The sequence below is a fragment of the Hylobates moloch genome, unplaced genomic scaffold, assembly GCF_009828535.3.
Source record: "Hylobates moloch isolate HMO894 unplaced genomic scaffold, HMol_V3 SCAFFOLD_16, whole genome shotgun sequence".
In the NCBI taxonomy this organism is placed as follows: domain Eukaryota; kingdom Metazoa; phylum Chordata; class Mammalia; order Primates; family Hylobatidae; genus Hylobates; species Hylobates moloch.
The window spans coordinates 55,009,197-55,028,990 of NW_026652291.1; the positions used below are offsets into that span (position 1 = coordinate 55,009,197).

The following is a 19,794-nucleotide window of genomic DNA, read 5'->3' on the forward strand; positions in this document are numbered from 1 at the left end:
TCCCGAGTAGCTGGAATTATAGGCATGTGCCACCATGCCTGGCTAATTTTGTATTTTTAGTAGAGACGGGATTTCTCCATGTTGGTCAGGCTGGTCTCGAACTCCCGACCTCAGGTGATCCACCCACCTTGGCCTCCCAGTGCTGAGATCACAGGCATGAGCCACTGCACCCGGCCCTTGTATTGTTTTTAATTACTATAAAGGCTTTTGTTTTTAGGCCGGGTACAGTGGCTCATGCCTGTAATCCTAGCACTTTGGGAGGCCAAGACAGACGGATCAACTAAGGTCAGGAGTTAGAGACCAGCCTGACCAACACGGTGAAACCCCATCTCTACTAAAAATACAAAAAGTAGCCAGGCATGGTGGCAGGCTCCTGTAATCTCACCTACTCGGGAGGCTGAGGCAGGAGAATTGCTTGAACCTGGGAGGTGGAGGTTACAGTGAGCTGAGATTGCACCACTGCACTTTAGCCTGGGGGATGAGGCTAGACTCCGTCTCAAAAAAGAAAAAGCTAGCTTTTGTTTTTAATAATGCAGTATTTAGAAATTTATTTCTATTATATATTTCCTGAGGGAAGCCCTGTTATCCAAAATATTATGGCTTTTATAAGTAACTCAATATAAATACACTGAATTAAGTATACATTAGAAAAAATTGTTACATTGCTATGCTTGGTTTTGGCTGTAAAGCGTTTTAACATAATGGACATACTAGAGTGTAAAGTAATTTTGTGTTTCTACGATGTGATATTAAAGTCATTTGCTGTGTACATGTGTTTCATACATTGGCTTCTTTTCTGTTTAAAATATTTTCTCTTTAAGTACTGAAGTTGCTTAAACTATACATATTAAACTTTCAATTGCAGTTTAATAGAAGCCTAAGGTCAGTTTCACCAAAAGGCTTGTTTTGTTCTTTTATTGCCACCATCTTTTCAAAAATTATATGTTAGCTTTCTTTTGAAAGGATACCAAACAAGGGTGATCTTTAGTCTGTTTTGTTCTTGCATCCTTTTTGCCAGAATACTTCATAATGTTGTGTACTTACTATCGCATAGGTTCCAGTGACATATAATGACTGATTTGTCTGTGATGTTAAATTAAGATGCAGCCATGGATACAGATGTCAGCTTAATTCATCCATCATGAAGTTCTCCATAAGCCTTTAATCTATTATTGGTTTTTGGCAGCCATTAATGATCATTGGCTAGCACTATTACAGGCATACCTCATTTTATTGTGCTTTGCTCTATTGTGTTTTGCAGATACTGTGTTTTTTACAAATTGAAGGTTTGTGGCAGTCCAACAGCACGTGCTCATTTCATGTCTCTGTCACATCTTGGTAATTCTTGCAATATTTCAAACTTTTTTCATTTCTGCCTGTTATGGTGATCTGTGGTCAGTGATTGCTGATGTTACTATTGTAATTGTTTTGGGGCATCACAAGGAATTGCACTTGTGTGCAAACTAAGCTAAAATAAGAAGTGGAGCCTGATGTGACTACATTGCTGCTGGTCTCATGATAAAATTTGAACAGATGAGTTGCTTTTTATGGATGAGCAAAGAAAGTGGTTTCTTGAGATAGAATATACTCTTGGTGAAGAAGCTGTAAATATTGTTGAAATGACTAATGATTTAGGATATTAAATAAATTTAGTTGATACAGTAGTGGAATTTGAGAGGATTGACGCCAATTTGAAAGAAATGCTACTGTGGGTAAAATGCTGTCAAACAGCATCACATGCTACAGAAAAATCTTTCATGAAAGGAAAAGTCCATTGATGGAGCAGACTTCATTGTTGTCTTTAAGAAATTGCCACAGCTACCCCAGCCTTCAAACACCACCAGCCTAATCAGTCAGCAGCCATCAATATGGAAACGGGACCCTCCACTAGCAAAAAGATGCTGTGAACTCACTGAAGGCTCAGATAATCATTAGCATTTTTTTAGCAATAAAATTTTTTTTATTAAGACCTGTACTTTTTTTTAAAGATACAATGCTATTGCACACTTAATAGACTACAGTATATTGTAAAATATAACTTTTTTTTTTTTTGAGATGGAGTCTCACTCTCTTGCCAGGTTGGAGTGCAGTGATGCGATCTCAGCTCACTGCCACCCCCACTTCCCAGGTTCAAGCGATTCTGCTGCCTCAGCCTCCCGAGTAGCTGGGACTACGAGTATGTGCCACCAGGCCCAGCTAATTTTTGTATTTTTAGTAGAGACAGGGTTTCACCATGTTGGCCAGGATGGTCTCCATCTCTTGACCTCATGATCCACCTGCCTCGGCCTCCCAAAGTGCTGGGATTACAGGTGTGAGCCACCGTGCCCGGCCGTAAAGGTAACTTTTATATTAACTGGGAAACGAAAAAATTCACATAACTCACTTTATTGCAATATTCACTTTATTGCAGTAATCTGGAACCAAACCTGAAATATCTCCAAAGTATGTCTAAGTGTTGCAAATTTTGATACTTGAATTCTGTCATTTCTTCTTTATTAGTTAGAATATTATAATTAAGGACTTTATCAATTATTTGGTTGCTGTTCATATAGGAAAGCAGAGTTAAATGCTAGATCTTTTCCTTTGTTTGCTATTTCAGAATAATGAATTGATACCCTAGCCACCTACAGAAGTAACCATGAACTCATGGATCTTTAACGCCAAGCTTTATTTGGATTTTATCATTTTTTTATTAATGTTCATTTTCTGTTCTAGGATTCATTCCAGAGTGTACTGCATTGCATTTCATTGTTGTATGTTTTTAGTCTTCTTTAATCTATGCTAGTTTCTCAGTCTTTTGTTTTTTATGACCTTGACAGTTTTTAGGAGTACAAAATGTTTTGTAGATTGTACCTCAATTTCAATTCATTTTTTTTTTTTTTTCAATTTTTTTTTTTTTTTTTGACGTCTCCCTCTGTCACCCAGGTTGGAGTGCAGTGGTGTAATCTTGGCTCATTGCAACCTCCACCTCCCAGGTTCAAGCAGTTCTCCTGCCTCAGCCTCCTGAATAGCTGGGATCACCGCCACGTGCCACCATGCCTGGCTAATTTTTGTATATTTAGTAGAGATGGAGTTTCGCCATGTTGGCCAGGCTGGTCTTGAACTCTTGACCTCAGGTGATACACCCGCCTTGGCCTCCCAAAGTGTTGGGATTATAGGCACGAGCCACTGTGCCCGGCCTTTTTTTTCAATTTCAAAAGTCTGATGTTTTTCTCATGTTCCATATTATCATGTATTTTCCCTGACCCAGAAGCCATTTCTCCAAGATGAACTGGTAGATTTTAAGATTTTTAAGACTTACGTTTTAATTATTGGTGTGGTAATTCCTTTTGATGTTTAAATTACTGCTGCTTTGGTGGCAGGAGCCCCTTCAGTGTTGGTTCCTTTTTATTTCTCTCTGCTTTCTAATGTGACTAGATGTTCCAGGCTCATATTGTGCATTTTCTGCCTCAGTCCTGTACTCGACCATTTATCTAAGGATCCCTGGTTCCTTTCAATGGGGAAGTAGTATTCAGGGATTGCATGCTTGTACTCATTGCTATTTGGTGGATTAATGCTTGTAGACCTTTTCAACGGACATATCTAGGAAATATGTTTTGTTGCTTTCTGGAACTAGAAATTCATTATGAGTTCATACTGTTGGCAGTTTAAGATTTCCAAGTTTTTACTTTTAGCTTTTTTTAAAAAAAATTTAATTGTGATAAAATACACATAACAAAATTTACCGTCTTAACCATTTTTAAGTGTACAGTTTGTTGGCAGTAAGTACATTAACATTGAGCTACCTTCTTTTTGCCTTAGATTTTTATTTTTTTCTCAGACTGAAAATCTTGGTTCCTGTTGACAATTACATAACTATTCATTTGCTTTATCTATAGCATAACTAGCTTTAAAAATACTGTCATCGACAATATGATTACTGAATAAAACAGAAGATTTCTTTGTAGTTCATTTTTAAAATTTAGGATATTTCCTGATGAGGAAGTACAATTTATTGTGTTGAAAATTCTCTTTGGGCTGGGCACAGGGGCGCATGCCTGTAATCCTAGCACACTGGGAGGCCGTGAAGGGAGGAATGCTTGAGTCTAAGGGTTTTGAGACCAGCCTGGGCAACATAATGAGACCCTGTCTTTACAAAAAATAATTTAAAAAATTAGCCAGGCTAGGTGGTGCATGTCCATAGTCACACCTACTTGGGAGGCTGAGGTGGGAGGATTGCTTGAGCCCAGGAGGTTGAGGCTGCAGTGAGCCGTAATTGTGCCACTGCACTCCAGCCTGGGTGACAGAGTGAGACCCTGTCTCAAAAATAAATGACAATAAATAAGTAATAAAATTCACTTTGAATTAATTTTTCTGAATTATGCTTTAGCTGCTTCATGCACTATTAGATTTGTTTACTTCATTTTGTTTTCACTTTTTAGGGATTGCATTTTCTAAATTTTGATTTAATTTTGTTTGGAAGTTATATAGGATATTTAAAAGGTTGCAAAATCAAAACGATAAAACAGAATACATTTAGAAAATTAATTCTATCCCTGTCCTCTTCCACCCCATTTCCCTCCTCCCCCGTAAATACCCAATTTTATTAATTTTTGTTACATACTTCACTGCAGCATTTTATGAAAATAGATACAAATACATATATATGTAAAATATTCATATTATTTTCCTTCATATATATTGTGTTAGGTTTCTGTAGCTGTAAAACACATTATTCTCAAACTCATTGGCATAAAACAATAAACATTTATTATCTCAGTTTCTGTGGGTCAGGATTTTGGAAGCGGCTTAGCCAGGTCATTCTGACTCAGGATTCTCTCATGAAGTTGCAGTTCACACACGGCAGCTGGGGCTGCAGTTATCTGAGGGCTTCGCTCGGGCTGAAAAATCCATTTCTTTCTTTCTTTTTTTTTTTTGGAGATGAGTCTCTCTCTGTCGCTCAGGCTTGAGTGCAGTAGCGCGCTCTCAGCTCACTGCAACCTCCATCTCCCAGGTTCAAGCGTTCTCCTGCCTCAGCCTCCTGAGTAGCTGGGACTACAGGCTTGTGCTGCCACGCCCAGCTAATTATTTGTAATTTTAGTAGAGATAGGCTTTTGTCCTCTTGGCCAGGCTGGTCTCAAACTTCTGAGATCAGGTGGTCCATCCACCTTGGCCTCCCAAAGTGCTGACCCAGCCAAAAGATCCTCTTCTAAGTTCACTCACAAGGCTGTTAGTAGGAGGCTTCAGTTCTGCCTGAAGGCCTAAATTCATCACTCATGGGCTTCTCATGATATGGTATCTGGTTTCCCCCAGGGTGAGTGATGAGAGCAAGTACACTTGACCAAGGCAAGTGCATGGTCTTTTATATCCTAATCTCAGAAGTCACACACCATCCTTTCTGCCATGAACTATTGGTCACACAGAAAAGGGTGTGAATACCAGGAGGACAGGGATAATTGGGGCCCAGGGTCACCTTACTGGCTGGCTACTACATATATATAGATATATGTATATATATATATACGCGTATATATATATATACATATATCTATATATATGGTGGTGTACTGTCCAGACTCTTTTTTCACGTAATACATCCCGAATATTATTCCAGGGCAATAAATAGAAATCATCTTCATTCATGTTTACAGCTATATAATATAGTACTCTGTTCTGTGTGTGTAATAGTGTAATCATCCAGTTTGCTATTATTGGACATTTGGTTGATTTCTAGCCTTTTGCAACTATAGATGTTGCTGCAGTGACTAGCCTTCTGCATATGCATTGTATGTTGTATTTAAATAAAAACAGTTTCTTAAACCACATGCCAATAACCTGTATTTATCCATACACTTACATATCCTTCTTTAGAATCTGAGTTTGAATTGAAGCATTTACCTTAAGTTTAAAGTTTCTTCTAAATTACCTTTTGTCACTGGGGTCTGTTTCATTTGCCTTTCCTTAAAGGTAAACTTGATGTTTTCATTTTGCCTTAGTTTCCAGCCAACTGTAATTTTAAAAGCTCTTCAAAGTCGTCTGGGAACTTTTGACTAGTAGATGTTTTGCTCTGGCATGGTACTCCTTCACACCTCAGTGGTCACCCAGTCTTTCTTATTTTGACCATTCTGGGATATTCTGAATTTGGCAGTTAGGGCCTTGGGTTGACTGGCAGTCTTCTGTTAATGCACTAACTTTTCATTTAAATGTTGTATCTTTGTACCTTTCAGGGACAGGGATTCAAATTTATGTTAAAATTTTGTCTGGGGTGCAACTGTTACAAATAATGAGGATTAATAATAGTATGAACCACATACTGTCTTCCTAGGACTGTGTTAGAACATGCACCAGCAATGATAATATATCTGTATTTGCTGCCTAGTGGCTAACAAATTTACTCTCTTGATTGTAATAAATACCTTCGTTTCAGAACTAGTAAAATGTGGGAGTTAAAGAGGCAAAATAAGTCCAAAAGTCAAGGGAAAGATTTATGCAGTTTCTGTCTCATTGTTGTGTATCTCCTCCACTAATACCACACTGTCTTTATTGCTGCAGCTTATTTATTTAACACTTACTATGTGCTTTATTCTGTGGACACCGTTCTAGAGACTGGAGATGTATCTGTGAACAAAACAAAGATTCCTGTCCTAAGAATCTTCTTTGTGGGATTCTTGTAGGTAAATAAACAAACTGAAATTATATAATAAGTTAAAAGGTTAAAGTGGTTTTTAAAAAAGTAAAACGGTAAGTAGAAGCTCAGCAGATGTAGATTGCCATAGTAGGAATAAGCTTCATTGAGACATTTGAGAAGAGGCTTGAAGAGGGTGAGAGTGAGCCAAGAGAATATCTGAAGGAAGAATGTTCTAGGGAGAGTAAACAGCCAGTGCCCGCCATGTTTGAGAACAGCATCCAGGAGGTGAGTGTAGCTGGAACAGAGTGAACTAGGGGTAAAAAAAAATAGCAGCTTGGCCGGGCGCGGTGGCTCACGCTTGTAATCCCAGCACTTTGGGAGGCCGAGGCGGGCGGATCACGAGGTCAGGAGATCGAGACCACAGTGAAACCCCGTCTCTACTAAAAATACAAAAAAAAATTAGCCGGGCGTGGTGGCGGGCGCCTGTAGTCCCAGCTACTCCGAGAGGCTGAGGCAGGAGAATGGCGTGAACCTGGGAGGCGGAGCTTGCAGTGAGCCGAGATTGCGCCACTGCACTCCAGCCTGGGCGACAGAGCGAGACTCCGTCTCAAAAAAAAAAAAATAGCAGCTTACGTCAGAGAAGAAAGGGAGGTCTGATCATCAGTAGGGCTTCATATTGAAAGTTATACAAGAGATAACTTTCATCAAGTAATGAGACAGTAAAGATAACTTGTACCAAATATCAAGGAAAACCTTAGCTCAGCCAGTATCACCAACCTCTAGTGAACCAAATAAATACTTCTTGTTTTAAGCCACTGAGTTTCGGGGTGATTTGTTATACATATGCTGTTAGTATTCTTTTTTTTTTTTTTTTTTGAGACGTCTCGCTCTGTCGCCCAGGCTGGAGTGTAGTGGCGCAATCTTGGCTCACTGCAACCTCCGCCTCCTGGGTTCATGCCATTCTCCTGTCTCAGCCTCCCGAGTAGCTGGGACTACAGGCGCCCACCACCATGCCCGGCTAATTTTTGTATTTTTAGTAGAGACGGGGTTTCACTGTGTTAGCCAGGATGGTCTTGATCTCCTGACCTCATGATCTGCCCGCCTCAGCCTCCCAAGGTGCTGGGATTACAGGCATGAGCCACCACACCCGGCCAACTATTAGTATTATTGTGTGAGAATAAAATTATGCAGCCAGATTATTCTTTTAAAAAATGTAGCAAATTTAACTTTTTTCAAGTTACACAGTTCTGAGTATTAACATATATATAGATTTCATGTAATGCCTGCGTAATGAGAATATAGAACATTTCAAACACCCTCTAAAATTCCCTTAGGTTGTCCTCTTATAGTCAACTCCTGTCCCTCACCTCCAGTTCCTAGCAATCACTGTTTTCTGTCCTAGTAGTTTTGCATTTGGAAGAATCTCATAAAAATGAACCATACAATTTGTAGCCACTTGAGACTGGGCTGCTTTCCCTCAGCATGATACTTCTGAGATTCATTTTTGAGATTCTTGCATGTACCAATAATTAGTTACATTTTATTCCTGAGTAGATTTCACTGTACAGTTGCACCACAGTTAGTTTATCCATTCTGTTAAAGGACGTGTGTCGTTTCTACTTTGGGGCAAATATGAATACAGTCATTGTAAATATCCACAAATAGGATTTTGTGTGAAGATGACTTCTCATTTCTCTAGGGTAAATATTTGGGAATGGGATTGCTGTAGCATATGAAAAGCATATGTTTAACTTTATAAGAAATTGCTAAGCTGTTCTCCAGAGTGACTGTAGCATTTTTCATCCACACCAGCAGTGTATGGGCATTCCAATTGTTCTGTATCCACGTAAGAACTTGCATTGTCAGGTTTTGTTTTGTTTTTGGCCATTTTCATATACGTGTATTGTCATTTCATTATGGTTTTAATTTGCATTTCTCTCACAGCTGATTATGATCCTGAGCATTTTTTCATGTGCTATTTACCGTCAATATGTTGTCTTCGGTGAAGTGCCTATTAAAAATTCTTACCCCTTTTTTTTTAACTGAGTCGTTTTGTTTTCTTCTTCTGTTTTTGTTTTGAGAGAAGGGGTTTCACTCTGTTGCACAGACCGGAGTGCAGTAGCTGTTCACAGGCGTGATGATAGTGTGCTACAGACCTGAAATCTTGGGCTCAAGTAACCCACCTACTCAGCTTCCTGAGTAGGTTGAACTACAGGTGCGTGTCACTGCACCGGGCTCAGGGTTGTTTTCTTAATGTTGAGTTTTGAGAGTTCTTTGTATATTCTAGGTCAGAGTTCTTTGGCTAATAATGTGATTTGCAAATGTTTTCTCCCAGTTTACAGCTTGATTTTCTTTCTCTTAGTGTCCTTCACAAGCATTTTTAATCTTGACAGAGTTCAATTTAATCAGTATTTTTTCTTTATGAGTTGAACTTTAAGCATCATGGTAAAAAAAAAGTACTGTGTCCAAACTCATGAAAATTTATTCTATTTTTTTCTTGTAAAAGCGTTACAGTTTTAAATTTAGATATATGATCTATTTTGAGTTAATTTGGATATAAGGTGGGAGGTATAGGTTGTGATTAGGTTTTTTGCATATGGATGTCCAGTTGTTGCAACGTCATTTGTTGGAAAAACTAACCTTTCCCCACTGTTGCCCTTTCACCTTTATAAAAAAAATCAGTTGACCATGTCTGTGTGGGTGTGCTTTTGGATTCTCTGTTCGGTTCCATTTATCTATTTGTCTGTTCTTCTGACAATACCATACTGTCTTGATTACTGTAGCTTTATAGTAAGCCTTAAAAATCAGGTAGTGTGAGTCCTTCAACTTTATCCCTTTTTCAAAAAAATTGTTTTGGCTACTCTAGTTCTTTTGCCTTTCAGTATACATTTTAAAATCTGTTTAATAACTATCTGTATCTACAAAAACTCCATGGAATTTTTTTTTTTTTTTTTGAGACGGAGTTTCACTCTTGTCGCCCAGGATGGAGTGCAATGGCGTGTTCTTGGCTCACTGCAACCTCTGCTTTCAGGTTCAAGCGATTCTCCTGCCTCAGCCTCCCGAGTAGCTGGGATTACAGGCGTCCACCACCACGCCCGGCTAATTTTTGTGTTTTTAGTAGAGACGGGGTTTCACCATGTTGGTCAGGCTGGTCTCAAACTCCAGACTTCAGGTGATCCGCTCACCTCGGCCTCCCAAAGTACTGGGATTACAGGCGTGAGCCACCGCGCCCGACCGGAATTTTTATTGGAATGACAGTAGTCTCGTTTTATCTTTGCTTTCCACAATTTCAGCTACTTCTGCAACTGCAGTCTGAAAATAGATGAATATGGTACAAGATCTTTCAAGAGAGAGGGAGATCACATTCACCCAGTTTTTATTATAATGTTATAATTGTTCAATTTTATTGTTGTTAATCCCTTACTGTGCCTAATTTATAAGTTAAACTTCATCATAGATACGTATGTATAGGAAAACATAGCATACACAGGGTTAAGTACTATCTGCAGTTTCAGGCATCTACGGGGGGTCTTGGAATGGATCCCCCCATGGATAAGGGGGGACTCCTATAAAGATAAAGATCATTTCAGGAGAATTGACATCTTAACTTTATGTTGAATCTTCCAATCCATTAATGTGATAGGTTTTTTATTTCTTTCATCAGTGTTTTGTAGTTTTTAGCATATGGATCCTGCACAATTTTTTGGCGCTATTATAAATAATATTATCTCACTAACTTTTGTTTCCAGTTGTTGTTTGTTAATATATAAATATTTAATTAGTTTTTGTATGTTGACCTTAACCCTGCTACCTTAAGCTTACTTAATAATTCTAGGGCGCAGCCAGATTACTTTTAAGAATTTATAACTGGGAATAGTTTTACAAGTTCATTTTTGCATTTTTTTTAAAGATGAAATGTCAAATCTCTTTTTTTTTTTTTTTTTTTTTTTTTTGAGACGGAGTCTCACTCTGTCACCCAGGCTGGAGTGCAGTGGCGCGATCTCGGCTCACTGCAAGCTCCGCCTCCTGGGTTCACGCCATTCTCCTGCCTCAGCCTCTCCGAGTAGCTGGGACTACAGGCGCCCGCCACCACGCCCGGCTAATTTTTTGTATTTTTAGTAGAGACAGGGTTTCACCGTGGTCTCGATCTCCTGACCTCGTGATCCGCCCGCCTCGGCCTCCCAAAGTGCTGGGATTACAAGCGTGAGCCACCGCGCCCGGCCGAAATGTCAAATCTTTAATCAGGGGAAATTTTCTTTTTCCCACTTTTCTTTTGGCAGTATACATACTTAAGTAGCTTTACTGCTACAGGTTGATTATCCCTTACCCCAAAATGCTTAGGACCAGCAGTGTTTGAGATTTTGGATTTTTTTTTTTTTTTGGAATATTTGTATATCCATAATGAGATATCTTGGGAAGAGATCCCAAATCTGAACATGAAATTCATTTATATTTCATATATACCTTCTACACATAGCCTGAAGGTAATTTTACATAATATTTTAAATAATTTTGTGCATAAAACAAAGTTTTAACTGAATTTTAACTATGACTCATCACATAAGGTCAAGTGTGGAATTTTCTACTTGTGGCAACATGTCAGCTCTCGAAGTTTTGGATTTTGGAGCATTTCAAATTTCAGATTTTTGGATTAGGGATGCTTAGCCTGTTGTTAAATGTTTGGCCTGTTGATGGAAGCATCAGCCAAAAAACCCTCCACTAATTTCAAAGTCTAGTTCCTCCCCCTTTTTATAATTAATTAATAGTAATACTGACTAGTTTTATGAAAACCATCCTAATGGACATAATCATGAATTTAAATAGAAGCGTACAATCAGGATAGTTAATGTTGTGACTTTGCTAGCTGGCACATTTTTTGCATTGAATAATTGTTCTGTTTCTTCTCTATCATTTTCTTTTTCCCCATAGGTATTGGGAGAGTTGCTGCTACATCTTTAGGAAATTTGACTAACCATGGTTCTGAAGATTTACCCCTTCCTCCTGGCTGGTCTGTGGACTGGACAATGAGAGGGAGAAAATATTATATAGATCATAACACAAATACAACTCACTGGAGCCATCCTCTTGAGCGAGAAGGACTTCCTCCTGGATGGGAACGAGTTGAGTCATCCGAATTTGGAACCTATTATGTAGATCACACAAATAAGAAGGCCCAATACAGGCATCCCTGTGCTCCTAGGTAGAGTATCAACTTTATTTTCAACTTTTTGTTTTGGGATTGTCTAATGTTAGATTTTGGACTCATATTTTCATCTAAGAGAAAAGCATCCTAAAGCTTGAGATTTGAAAGCCTTGTATTTCAAAATTTACATTTTTCTCTGGACATACATTTAGTAATAAATGACTTTAATAAGTTAAAAAAATACTTTTTTCTTTAAAAAAACCTCAAAAACAAGATCATTGTTCTTATGATCAGATTCTGCTATAATAATGCCAGAATGTTTTTGTTATCGGTGTCCAGAAAATTAAATAATTAAAGCTTCTGCCTTCTTACACTTAAATTTTTACAAATAATACAGACCTATCCCCTAAGTCAGAATGTACAATTGAATTATAGCATGTTGCTGTTTATTCTATTTCAGACATGATGGTATGTTCTGTTTCTTGCTATTACTAGACAAGAAAGTGAAAATTGGGACTGAACAAAACATCCCATATCTGTTTAATAAATACAGCCAGTAATTCTTTGTGCTATTTTGATTGATACCGGGCTGGGTAGATCTGCTTTGTTGCCAGACTTTTAGCCCTGTGCTGCCTGGTAGCCAGTTGTCACATGTGGCTGTTGAGCACTTGAATGTGATTAATATAAATTGAGATGTGCTGTAAGTGTAAATACACACTGGATTTCAAAGTACATAAAAGCTAGTATTAGTTTAGTAATGAAGTCGCAAATATTTCAAATTAACCACAATTGAGCTTCAAAAGCTGAGCCACAAGATTAAAAATGAGTAAAATATCATCTGCATTTTGATAAATGTTGCTTAGTGTCATCTGGCATAATACAGTTTTTTGGTTATAGTGGACATTTGCATTTTCTTAGAACCATTAAAATAGTTATGAAAATGTGTTTTAGTATTATCAACTGGAAAACTAAGCTTTATCATTATTGTGTCGTTTTAATTATTTTACATATTTGGATTTATTAATTCAACTTTGAAAATTTGTTTTTTCCCATGATTCCATGTAGTGGCACCCAATCAGTGTTTATTCAACTACTGAGGTTGTTGTCCTTTGAAAGAATCGAACTTGTGGTGTGGTCATCAGGTGGCAATGATTGTTGCAGTCCAGATAACCAGATTTGAGAGTTTACTTTTCTGTTCATCATTGACATGGTTTGGCTCTGTGTCCTCACCCAAATCTCATCTCAAATCGTAATCCCCATGTGTCAAGGGAGGGACCTGGTGGGAGGTAGTTGAATCATGGGGGCCATTTCCCCCCTGTTGTTCTGGTAGTGAGTTCTCACGAGATCTGATGGTTTAAAAACGTGTGGCAGTTCCCCCTTCTCTCTCTCTCCTGCCACCATGTAAGATGTGCCTTGCTTCCCCTTCACCTTCTGCCATGATTTAAGGTTCCTGAGGCCTCCCAGTTATGGAACTGTGGGTTGATTAAACCTCTTTTCTTTATAAATTACCCAGTTTCAGGTAATTATTTATAGCAGTGTGAAAATAGAGTAATACAATCATCATTAACCTTATGTTTTTACAGAATTTTAATAGTTTTTTAAAAGCAATTTCATCGTTAATTAATTTACGTCTCTCAGCAACTTGGTAGAAGTTGAACAAGAGAGAATAAACGCTGCCCTTAAGCTCACATATGTAGTATTAATAGTTGTCTGGTTGTCTATCTTAGGCCAATCCTTATACAGAATTCTTGACTTACATTAGGTCATTTAATCCTGAGAACAACCACCTGTGGTATGAATTTATTATTCCACTTTTACAAGTATGGAAGCTGAGGCTTAGGGAGTGGAGGAGTTTTGCCTACATTTACATAGTTTGTAAGTGTTAAAGCTGAGGTTCAAATCCAGGCGTACCTGACTTCAAAGTCCCAGTTCTTCCTCATCCCAGTTGTACTGTCAAAGAACATTTTCCTTTGAACCTATTTAGGAAAGAAGAGTTGAAGATAGAATTCAGTTCCATTTGCATATTGATCTTCTAAAATTGTTAACCACAGCATAATCTAACCTTATTTTAATCCCAGTTTAGTAAACAGTGACCTTTTCTTTTTCTTTTTTTTTTTTTTTTGAGACGGAGTCTCGCTCTGTCGCCCAGGCTGGAGTGCAGTGGCGCCATCTCGGCTCACTGCAAGCTCCGCCTTCCAGGTTCACGCCATTCTCCTGTCTCAGCCTCTCCGAGTAGCTGGGACTACAGACGCCCGCCACCACGCCCGGCTAATTTTTTGTATTTTTAGTAGAGACGGGGTTTCACCGTGGTCTCGGTCTCCTGACCTCGTGATCTGCCCGCCTCGGCCTCCCAAAGTGCTGGGATTACAAGCGTGAGCCACCGCGCCCGGCCAACAGTGACCTTTTCTAATATACGCATGCATTTTTTTCTCCCCATTGTTATATATACACCACATTTTCTTTTTTTTTCTCCCTAACTTTTATTTTAGGTTCAGGGGTACATGTGCAGGTTTGTTACATGGGTAAATTGCATGGCTTGGGGATTTGGTATAGATTATTTTATCACCCAGGTAATAAGCATAGTATCTGATAGGTAGTTTTTCTTTTCTTTTTTTTTTTTTTTTCTGAGACAGAGTTTCACTCTTGTTGCCAAGGCTGGAGTGCAGTGGCGCAATCTCAGCTCACCTCAACCTCCGCCTCCCAGGTTCAAGCAATTCTCCTGCCTCAGCCTCCCTAGTAGCTGGGATTACAGGCATGCATCACGAAGCCTGGTTAAGTTTTGTGTTTTTAGTAAGACGGGCTTTCTCCATGTTGGCCAGGCTGGTCTCAAACTCCCAACCTCAGGTGCTCTGCCCACCTTGGCCTCCCAAAGTGCTGGGATTACAGGTGTAAGGCACTACGCCCAGTCCCTGATAGGTAGTTTTTCAATCCTCATGCTTCTCCCATCCTCTGCCCGCAAGTAGGCGTCAATGTTTGTTGTTCCCTTCTTTGTGTCCATGTGTACTCAGTGTTTAGCTCCTATCAACATGTGGTATTAGTTTTCTCTTCCTGCATTAATTCACTTAGGATAATGGCCTCCAGTTCCATCAGTGTTGCTGCATAGGACATGCTCTTGTTCTTTTTTATGGCTGGGTAGTATTCCATGGTGTCTGCATACCACATTTTCTTTATCCAGCCCACCATTGATGGGCATTTAGGTTGATACCATATCTTTGCTATTGTGAATAGTGCTGCAGTTAACATGTGCACGCATATTTCTTTATGGTAGAATGATTTCTATTCCTTTGTAGAAATAGTCCCAGTAATGGGACTGCTGGATTGAATGGTAGTTCTAAGTTCTTTGAGAAATCTCACAACTGCTTTCCACTGTGACTGAACTAATTTATATTCCCACCAGCAGTGTATAAGCATTCACTTTTCTTTGCAACCATACCAGCATCTGTTATTTTTTGACTTTTTATAATAGCCATTCTGACTGATGTAGAATGGTATTTATTTCATTGTGGTTTTGATTTGCATTTCTCTAATAAGCAGTGATGTTGAGCATTTTTTCATATGCTTGTTGGCCACATATACACATAAATCCTTATGTTTGAAGGTGCAGACCCCTTTCAGTCTGAAATAGACCCTTTTGGCCTCCTCAAGTTCAGCTATTAACCTTCAGGTAGTTCAGTGCTTTCCTTACCCTTTCCCATATGTCTCCACTCCCCACAGCATACACAGGCTGTTAGAACTAAAGCATGGTTGTTGTTTTTTTTTTTAATCTCTGTGACTTAAAATAGGTTCTGATCAACTCTAACTCCCATATGTTCTCTTGAGTTGGTAAAAGTTGAAAAGTTATCTGCATTGGATAGAGATATTTCAAACACAATACTCACTGCTGCCTCACTACATATCCTAACCCCCATTTTCAGCCTACAGGAGGAAGAAAACATCCTTTCTTAGAAACTGTCAACCTTTCTGATATGAATTTACAGCTGATGACTATTTCTTGTGGGAATTTACTATTCTAGTTTTAAGCCTTTGTATAAAGGTTAAAACTTAGCTCCAGGTTTTTTATATCCTCCTTTGAACCTGTTTTTGAAAAGACTAAATACCAGCCAGATGAAATATCTTAAAAATACATTATCTTTTAGGTGGTGTAAGTCAGTTTGGACAGAAGGCACACTGAAAAATGCTGAAGTATTATTTGTTCTTTATAATTTCTTGTTTAGATTTTAAGACCTTTATCCTAAAGAATGTCACTCCTTTCTTCTTAGTGTACCTCGGTATGATCAACCACCTCCTGTCACATACCAGCCACAGCAAACTGAAAGAAATCAGTCCCTTCTGGTACCTGCAAATCCATATCATACTGCAGAAATTCCTGACTGGCTTCAGGTTTATGCGCGAGCCCCTGTGAAGTAAGTACATTTACAGCACAAATTTGTTTGAGGAGTGAGAATGGAGTCTCTGGGCTGCTTAATCCAAGTAGTGTGCCATATTTTACTCTTAATAATATTGGGCTTCTAAGTAATACTTCACTTGAATAAAGGATGTCATAGTTTATAATGTGTGAAAATCATTAATTAGAAATATTAGTTCTTCAAACATTTATAGAATCTTCATTTCTTTGTGTGCAGACCTCTGCTATTAGGGATACAAGTAAGAAACTTACATTCTCATAGGAGAAGATTAATTTGTAAATAAGTGATACAGTACTTATGATAAAAGGACCTGGGCTTGGCACAGTGGCTCATACCTGTAATCCCAGCACTTTGGAAGCCTGAGGCAGGAGGATCTCTTAAGTCCAGGAGTTCGAGACCAGCCTTGGCAACATAACGAGAGTCCCATTTCCACAAAAAAAAAATTTAAAAATTAGCCAGGCTTTTTGCATGGTCTATAGTCCCAAGTACTTGGGAGGCTGAGGTGGGAGGATAGCTTGATCTGAGGAGTTCAAGTTCAGCCTGAGCAACATGGCAGGACTCTGTCTCTATAAAAAATTTAAAAATTAGCAGCATGCTGTGGTGTGTGCCTGTGATCTCAGCTACTTGGGAGGCTAAGGTGGGAGGACTGCTTGAGCCCAGGAGTTCGAGGCTGCAGTGAGCTATGCTTGTGCCACTGCACTCCAGCCTAGGTGACAGAGCGTGAGAGACCCTGACTGCCCCCACAACTACTGCCAAAAAAAGGAATGATAGCAGATGGCATTTTCTTTCCTATTTTCCTCTTTTCTTTCTCTCTTGATACCACCTGACCTACAACTGTATGTTTGTATGCTGATTCTAAATCATATGTAATATCTGTATGCGTTTTTATTTTCCTTAAATCTGTAAGAATATGTGCCCAACTGTTAACCTTAGTATTTCTGGGGGTGGATATGGTTGAGGAGAGTTATTCTTTCTGTTGTATGTTATTTCTACTCTATAGTCATGTTTAATAAGAAATAGCATAATCTTTCCTTTTGGGGGAAGAGATAGTACTTAAATGGAATTCCTGGTTTCTTGCGGAAAGAAACAGATTCCTGAAGATTATAGTCTTTCTGAATTCCGTGGTTCTGTGAGCTAATTATAAAACTCAAGGAAACTAGCAAATAGGTTGTAACTCTTCCAAAATGGGCCAGACTGACAAAAACAGAGCAAGTACTATACTTCTTTACTGCTTAAAAACTTAAACAAGAGGTCTAGAAGCCTGTTGCTTCTAGTTGATTCTAATTAATGTTTCTGAAGAGGATGGAAATGGTTAATATTCTATCAACAAAGGGTGAGTGGTTATCTATGAATTAGATAATGAAGAATCAATTATCACAACAAAAAGAGACATTTTTGCAAAAAAATGCATGTTTCTTTTGTTTTTCAGACGATTGAGAATCTGAAATTCTTCAATCCTGAAATTCTTTAATCCTATCTCTCACAGTAATTTACCAACACAATTTTTGCATATACTTCTAAAACTTGATTTAGAAAGACTGTTTTAATTTTTATTTAATTTTTGTAAAGTTATGTTCCTGTGTCTGCTCAAAAAAGTCTATAATGCTTGGTATAACTGTACCCAAGCTGAACTATAGGATAAAATTTTAAAAGTTAGGCCAGGCGCGGTGGCTCACGCCTGTAATCCCAGCACTTTGGGAGGCCAAGGCGGGTGGATCACAAGGTCAGGAGATCGAGACCATCCTGGCTAACACAGTGAAACTTTATATCTATTAAAAATACAAAAAATTAGCTGGGTATGGTGGCACGCGCCTGTGGTCCCAGCTACTCGGGAGGCTAAGGCAGGAGAATCATTTGAACCCGGGAGGCGGAGGTTGCAGTGAGCCAAGATCGCGCCATTGCACACCAGCCTGGGTGACAGAGTGAGACTCCATCTCAAAATAAAATATAATAAAATAAAATTTAATCTTTGATAGCAAAAACATTGTCAAGAACATATTTACTTTGTTATTTCTCACACACACACCAAAACACTAGTTCTCAGCAGTGTGTGGCAAGGGTATTTTTTATTGCAGTGTCTTGGCAATCCTGCAGTGTCACTATTGACCCTGCTCTGGATACAGGTGGAAAAGAGGGAAGAGTGGGCACAGTGTTATGGTGGGTGGGTACAGGGGATTTAGGCTACATGGTGATACCTGGAGCTGAGGATAGCAGCACTGTTGATCTTGAAGTCAGCATGCAATGTGGACAGGTTTTTTTGGTAGCATTATAGCAACTGGCATTTGTATATATGGGTTATTTATAAGTAGTATTTGAATAGAATACTGCCTTAGGAAAAACAGAGCAAAAGAGAAGCTAGAAGCATAGACCACTGGAGTGTTTTACACCCAATTTTCTGAATGATTTACCTGTGTATATACAGTATAAGTAACTAAAAGTTAAACTTGTGGAAGCAAATTTCTTGGCTAGTTAAGAAGGAAAGAATGGGAGTTTATACTTTTCAGAAAAAGAAGGAACACTTAGGTGATTATAGGCAGAAGGATAGTAACTATATAGAAGCAACAGAGGAAAGAATTTGGAATAGGATTTCCATTCCATGCTTTGCAGTTTTTTCACATCTGTGCCCTTCTTGGAGTGCACTTTCTTCCCCCAAAAGGATTTTCTCTAATCTGATTTTGTTGCTTCTACCCATAATCGTACTCTTGATGCTGAATGCTGATTGGCAAGTCAGAAACTTGGCCAGGCATGGTGGTGCACCCGTAATCCAAGCTACTTGAGGGGCAGAGTCAGGATTGCTTGAGCCTAGGAGTTCTGGGCTGTGGTGCACTATGCCAGTCGGATGTCTGTACTCTTTGGCATCAGTGTGGTGACCTCCCAGGAGCAGGGACCACCAGGTTGCCTAAGGAGGGGCGAACTGGCCCAGGTTGGAAATGGAGCAGGTTAATACTACTGTGCTGATCAGTAGTGGTATTGTGCCTGTGATTAGCCACTGCACTTCAGCCTGGGAAACATAGGAGATCTTCATCTCTTAAAAAAAAAAAACAAAAAGACGACAAAATTGTTTGAAGGTTTTTTCTGCCTTTAGACAAAACTCAAAATACTTATAGAGAATGATATTCATGTCTTAAAAATAAGTATAATATTTACCAGCTTATTTTTGTTGTTTTCCTTGCTAGAAAGTACACAGATGATAGATTAGTTTAACATTGTTGTAGTTCACCTGGTATAAATGTAACCATCTTGAATTAGTACACATTGCTGAATTGCCTCTTAGCTAACTCTGGGAGATTAAGATTTTTTGTTAGGAATTATGAATTTGTTTCCAAGAAACACATAAAATCTTAAGTTACATGAATGGTGGACGTTCTAAGAAACACCTTATAACTGTTTCTTCATGGAGGCTCATTGAGTATTTCTTACAGTATCGCTCTAATTTATGTTCACAAGTAGTTGGAGTTTCCCGTTAAAAAGAACAGAGCTTCCTACCAAAGAAATCTACATCTGTTAATAAATTTGCAGCTCTCAAGTAACTGAGTAAAATTGGGAGTCCAATTAAATACGTTTACCTTCTAGTTTTTGCATGTTGTATTACTGACATTTCTGTTGCACATACTCAAGTTGAACAGAAATATGTCAAA

General features: G+C 38.7%; 1 protein-coding gene across 2 annotated transcripts in view; it reads left to right on the forward strand.

Moving 5' to 3' along the window:
- SAV1 (salvador family WW domain containing protein 1) overlaps positions 1-19,794 on the forward strand; it is a 35,741-nt gene that overhangs the window by 12,546 nt on the left and 3,401 nt on the right. For both annotated transcript variants that reach the window (XM_032179204.2, XM_058429932.1), the window contains exons 3-4: positions 11,537-11,807; positions 16,010-16,153. In XM_032179204.2, the coding sequence (XP_032035095.1) occupies positions 11,537-11,807; positions 16,010-16,153 (415 nt within the window). The remainder of the gene's footprint in view (positions 1-11,536; positions 11,808-16,009; positions 16,154-19,794) is intronic.